This window comes from Marmota flaviventris, chromosome 1 (genome assembly GCF_047511675.1).
Source record: "Marmota flaviventris isolate mMarFla1 chromosome 1, mMarFla1.hap1, whole genome shotgun sequence".
Taxonomy (NCBI): Eukaryota; Metazoa; Chordata; class Mammalia; order Rodentia; family Sciuridae; genus Marmota; species Marmota flaviventris.
Window position 1 is genome coordinate 210,745,746 of NC_092498.1, and position 6,251 is coordinate 210,751,996.

The 6,251-nt window shown below is 57.3% G+C and overlaps 1 protein-coding gene across 1 annotated transcript; it reads left to right on the forward strand.

Moving 5' to 3' along the window:
- The first annotated feature begins 25 nt into the window (after positions 1-25).
- On the forward strand, positions 26-6,095 carry Fbxw9 (F-box and WD repeat domain containing 9). The gene is made up of 10 exons (XM_027955353.2): positions 26-538; positions 1,956-2,095; positions 2,174-2,302; positions 3,653-3,765; positions 3,850-3,941; positions 4,948-5,096; positions 5,181-5,294; positions 5,426-5,515; positions 5,593-5,658; positions 5,737-6,095. The coding sequence occupies exons 1-10, from the start codon at positions 118-120 to the stop codon at positions 5,809-5,811; spliced, it is 1,389 nt and encodes a 462-aa protein (XP_027811154.1). The 5' UTR covers positions 26-117; the 3' UTR covers positions 5,812-6,095.
- The last annotated feature ends 156 nt before the right edge of the window (positions 6,096-6,251 follow it).

The window sequence follows — 6,251 nt, forward strand, 5'->3', positions numbered from 1 at the left end:
CTCGGTTCCGGCCGGCAACGTCATCAGACAGCGCCGGAAGTGTCCCCACGCTACCTAGGAGACAGGACGCGGAGCCTGGCGCTGACAGGGCTCTGCGGGCCGCGCCTACCGGTCGCCATGGAGCTTCCCCCAGGGCCGTTCGACAATCCCCGCGCTTGGGACGATGACTTGGAGCCGGAGCCAGAGCCGGAGCCCGAGCCCGACCCCGACGCCCAGGCCGAGGCTTACGTGGCCCGCGTACTCAGCCCGCCGAAACCCGGGCTGGCTGCCCCACGCGCCCCGCTGCTGTCCACGCCCGCCGCGTCCCCCGGCGCCCTGGAGCCAAAGGCGGCGTCCAAGAGCCCGACTGCGGGTACGCCGGGCCTGCTGAGCCTTCCCCCGGAGCTGCTGCTCGAGATCTGCGCCTACCTGGATGCGCGCCTGGTGCTCTTTGTCCTGCCGCGCGTGTGCCACACGCTGCGCGACCTCGTGCGTGACCATGTCACCTGGAGGCTACGCGCGCAGCGCCGCGTACGCGCGCCGTACCCGGTGGTAGAAGGTGCGCGCACCTGGGGGTCAGGGACGCCCTCCCAGGTCAGGCTTGGGGTGCGGGGGAAAGGGACCTGGGTTGATGTGGACACAGCTCTTGGAACAGGCTTCACGGCGTTTTGGCCCTGGCTGGAGCCTGAGGTAGTTTCTGACGGTGCCTCAGTCCCTGATCTTTGGGTGGACCATGAGGCAGACACGTGGGTTCCTGAGACCTCTGGAACCGGGGTCCCTGAACTCACTATTAAGGATTCTGAGGCTTGGGGTATGCTGGTACTAAGGCCCTGGTTCGGAGTAACCCGAGCTGTGCTTGGACTGAGAGTAAGCCTGGAATTCTCAGGCTGAGGTGGCAATTGGTGATGCCAAACCCCTTGAGCCCTAGAGACTTAACCCTGGAGGACAGAGGCAGGGGTTCCCAGTCTAGAGCCTGCAACACGCCTAGGGCTTAGGGGCTGGGATCCTTGATAACAGCAATCACAGATCTTCAAGTCCTGGGTCTAGTCTGTCATCTTAGGCAGGGGCTGATGGTCACTCCTCCGGCCCTTAAGTTCATTAGTCCTTGAGGAAGAAGAGAGCCTGGGGATCTTGAATTGATATAGTTGATCTTTTTTTTAAAAAAAAAAACTTTATTTATTTTAGTTTTTGATGGACCTTTAGTTTTTATCTATATGCCATGCTATAGAACACAGTGCCTCACACATTCGAGGCAAGTGCTCTACCACTGAGCCACAACTCAGCCCCGATTTAGTTGATCTTGATATTGGATCATCAAGCCCTTGAGCCAACATGAGTAACAAGCTGGATGGTTGATGACCCTCACTTGCAAGCTTTGATTTTGCAGGCGCTTTTGGATCAGCAGTTCTCAAGGTGTTTCCATCTGACCCATTGAATCTCTGTACTTGGTACCTGGATTCTATGTTTTTGTCTCCTGTCCTGGGGATGGAACCAAGGACCTCATTCATGCTGAGCAAGCACTTTACCACTGAACTACCAGCCCCACCCCCCTTGGATTCTGCATCTTACAAACTCCCAGCTTCATGCATAGTAGTTGGAGAAACACTTCCCTGGGTCTGATTCAGGTGGCTGAAAATTTGTCATGAGTTCCCAGCCTGAGGATTGAGGGGCTGAGGCCAGATCTCAGCCAGGGGTGAGACAGGACCTTAACTTCCTGAGGTTGCTGTCCCCCAGGGTTGAGTTATAAGGGTAGGCCTGGAAAAGTAGTCTTGAGGTCCCAAGTTCCGTAAGGTCCTAGACCTGCCTGAGAGGTGGGTATGTAGGTGGGCCCAGAATTGAAGCTTGGCTTATTTGGGGTAGGTGAGAGGTTCAGGTGGGATTCTGTTCAAGTCTGGTGTAGGTTGTGATCCCTGGAAACCAGGGGTGGGCTCTGCCAGCTGGTGCCCACTGGGGAACCTGCTCATGGTGCCCCACAGAGGAGGACTTTGACTGGCCGGCAGCCTGCATTGAGCTGGAGCAGCACCTGGCCCACTGGGCAGAGGATGGGCGCCGGGCTGAGTACTTCTGCTTGGCTGATGGGCACTTTGCTTCCATTGACACTGTGCTGCTGCTCCAGGTGAGGTGGGCTCGGTGGGGGGGGCGGGCAGGGGTGGATCAGAATGGCTCCAACAACATCAACTTGCTCCCCTCCTAGGGTGGGACACTCTGTCTGTCGGGTTCCCGAGATCGCAATGTCAACCTGTGGGACCTGCGGCAGCTGGGGGCAGAGCCCAGTCAAGTTCTGGTCAAAGCCTTGGGCACTCAGCAGAATAGCACCCACAAGGTGAGGGGACAGGAGGAAGACACATGAGGCCTGGGTTGGGTGCTGTGGTTAAGGGCCTGGGTTTTAATGCTGGACTCTGTAACATTGAATCTCATTCTGCTATTGTTGGTGTGACTTTGGGTGAGATGTGTGATACTCTGGGTCTCAGTTTCCACTTCTGTCCAGCGGGTCAGTTAGTAGGATGATGAATGGAGATGAATTATGCATTAATATGAAAATGCATGAACCTCAGGATTTGCACACAATAGGTGCTCAGAAGAGGTCAGATAGTGGGCATGATGGCACAGGTCTGTTTTCCCAGCAACTCGGGAGGCTGAGGAAGGAAGATCACAAGTTCAAGGCCAGCTGCAGCAATTTAGCAAGGCCATTTCTCAAAATATAAAAAGGGCTGGGATATAGCTCAGTGGTAAAGTGCCTCTGGGTTAAATCCCCAGCACAAACAAAACAAAACAAAAACAAACAAACAAACAAAAAAAACAGATTCAGGTAAATCTCAAAAGGTAAAGTATGGGGCAGTGTGAGGCTTCCCTTTGGGATCAGCCAGCCTCAGCAAGACTGTCCTTTCCTGAGAAGTGACTGAGGGGTGGGGCCACTACCCGTCATCCAGGCCCACAGTTGACAGACTGGGGGCTGGATTCGCATTCCTTCTGCTACACCCTGTCTATGTGACCTTGAATGAGAGACTCAACCTTTCTGTGTCCCATTTTCATCATTTATAAAACAGGGTGCGAGCCAGGTGCAGCGGTGGACACTCAGGGAGCTGAGGCAGATGGACCATAAATTTGAGACCAGCCTTAGCAACTTAGGAAACCCTGATGGAAAATAAAAAATAAAGAGGGCTGGGCTGGAGGCCGGTGGTAGAACACCCCTGGGCTCAATCCTCAGTACCGCCCAAACCAACCAACCCACCCAACCACAAAGCAGGGCACATTACAGTGCTTTCCTCAGAGGGTTTGGTGAGAGTAAGCCATTCAGTTTCCAGCACTCTGGGTGTGAATGTGACTGGGGGTGTGACCCATCCTTGTCTCTAATGTCAAACAGACCCCCACACCCAAACCGAGTTCTCATCCAGGATGGACGTACTCTGGCTCCTCTCTCCCTCCTCTGATCCTGACTTTGTCATCTGTGAGATGGGATAATCACATGGAAGCAGACCTGCCCTAGCATCTGTCAAAATGGGTGTTAGGGAGGAAAAACTGTGTGGCTCTGAGTGAATCTGTTGATCTCTCTGAGCCTCATCTGCAGAAGCAGAAAGGTGCCACCCAGCTTGTCCCCTGGGCTGTGGGCAGGAGCAGGTCCTGAGCTCACTAGATGGGGAGCCATGGGTGACTGCTGTGCCTGGTCCCGCAGGGCTGGGTGTGGTCGCTGGCCTCTCAGGACCACCGCGTGTGCTCCGGCTCCTGGGACAGCACTGTGAAGCTGTGGGACATGGCAGCTGATGGGCAGCAGTTCGGCGAGATAAAGTGTGAGGGGGCCTGGGCAGGGGGCCTGGGTGGGTAGAGCCATGCCAGGTCGCCTCCCCAGCCCTGTGGTCTTTGTGTCCCCAGGGGCAGGGCAGCAGTGCTGTGCCTTTCCTACCGGCCTGACGTCCTGGTGGCTGGCACCTACGACAAGAAGGTGACCATCTACGACCCCAGAGGTGGGCTGGGAGTTCTGGAGCCCAGGTGGGGAAAGCAGGGCCACCTGGGGTCTCCAGAGTCATATTGGGAAAGGAACACTCTGGCCTCAGCCTAGCTGGGGTGATAGTCACCTAACAAGGTGCTAACTCCTGAGAGTGGTCAGGGTCCTGTGAAGGCACCACAAGCAATTGGGACAGGGGACGCAGAGGAAGCCTGGCCAGTCCCCAGAGTTGGGTCAGATCCTGGTTTCCCCTGTCTCCTAGCTGTGTGACTCCAGGCACTTTCCCCTCCTGTAACATCCAAGTCATGAGCTGAGAGTGTCGGGCAGTGGTGAAGCATCTCCTGCTAGCATGCAAGGGGCCCTGGCACCACCACACAACCCCCACTTCATAACCCTCCAGCCCATGGGGTAAAGGAATGGGATGGCATTGGTGGAGCCAAGCACAGTGTCCCACCTAGAATCCCAGTGACTCAGGAGGATTGAAAGTTGGAGGCCAGCCTCAGCAACTCAGTAAGACCCCATCTCAAAAATAAATAAATAAATGAAAAAGGCTGGGGATGCAGCTTAGTGGTAGAACTGTCCAGTAAAACACGCACACGCACACGCACACAAACGAACATTGGTGAGTTAAATAAGTTTACATAAAAGCACCTAGAACAAGCCCACGCAAGTCTTTTCTATGGTTCTATGGTTTATTTATTTATTCATCCTTATTTTGTGAAATCCAAGGGCCAGTGAGCACTCTGTCCAGGCAGAGGTGGAACGGGGGACCAGGGTGGGACAAGATGCTCCTCTCTGAGCTGAGAGGAGCTGGTGGGGTTGGAGGAGGAGGTGGCTTAGGAGTCGGGGCCGGGCAGGGGCCTGGGCTCCTGGACTCGGCTAGAGAGAGGAGAGAGATGGGCAGCTGTGGACAGTGCCAAGCCAACTGAGGACTTTGCCAGGGGTGGTGGCCCAGGGTGTTCAGATAAGTCTGGGGTCCCTGAGGTGCTCTGATGTGCCCCCTCCTCCCCGGCCTGTGCCACCAGCCGGCCCTGCCCAGCTGCAGAGCCGGCGGCTACACTCCAGCGCCGTCCTGGCGCTGGTGGCCGACGACAGACACATCGTCTCCAGCAGCGAGGACCACACCCTCGTGGTGTTCGACCGCCGGGCCAACAGTGTCCTCCAGCGGCTGCAGGTGGGCAGGCCCTCCGGGGGTCCCAGAGCAAGGGGCTTTGGCCCGCCCCGCTGAGCTGCCCTCTTCCGCCCGTCCCTCCCGCAGCTGGACTCCTACCTGCTATGCATGTCCTACCAGGAGCCCCAGCTCTGGACGGGCGACAACGGGGGCCTGCTGCACGTCTTTGCCAGCTGTGACGGCTGCTTCCAGCTTGTCCGGGTCTGCAAGGGCACTTCCCTGCCCATCGTCCCCCTGGGCTGCTTCCTACCCTAGCCCCCAATGCCACGGTGGGAGGCCTGGCCTTGAGGAGACCTTGCCTGAGTGTCACTCGTCCCACCTGCCCCCTGCAGTCCTTCGACGTGGGCCACAGGTCTCAGATCACAGGGATCAAACACTCGCTGGGAGCCTTGTATACCACGTCCACCGACAAGACCTTCCGGGTGAGGAGAGTGCTCACCCCACGGTCCCCATGGGCCAGAAATACACCTGTTGACCTGTTTTCCGTTGCCCTTCACAGGTGCACGTGCCTACAGACCCTCCAAGGACCATTTGTACCCGAAACCACCACAATGTACTAAATGGGGTAAGGACCTGCCCCGTGCACCCTGTCCAGCCTTCCCGAAGGGCCATCTGTTGACTCCTCTGTCCCCTGTCCTCCCAGATCTGCGCTGAGGGTGACGTGGTGGTGGCTGCCTCGGGGGGCCTGTCGTTGGAGGTCTGGAGGTTTCAGGCCTGAGCAAGTGGACGCCATGTATGTTGTGTACTGCCGGCCGCAGGCTGAGCCCTGGCCTCTGTTCTTGGGGGACTTGCCCCCATTGGTGCTGACTCTGCCCCTGCTCCTCAGGCCCCTGATACACAGAGTCCCAGCCCCGGCCAGGGCTGGGCCCCTTGTCTGGAGAAGTGATGTTGTGTTCTGGCCTGCCAAGGGGGCTGCTCCCCCCTCAGGTCCTGGTTTGGTCATGATCTGGACGCCATGCTCTGTGTCAAGAGCAAAAGAAAATAAACCTGATGACCTGTGCAGATGCTCTGGCCTGGGCTCTGTGCTCCGTGAAGCCGAGGCACATCCCTGCCTCGGCTGGGATCCTGTGGGTGGCATGTGACAATGGCCCACCAGGGCTGGGGTGCACACGGGGGCCACTGCTGAGCGTGTGCGTGCATGCAGGTGTGTGCACGAGG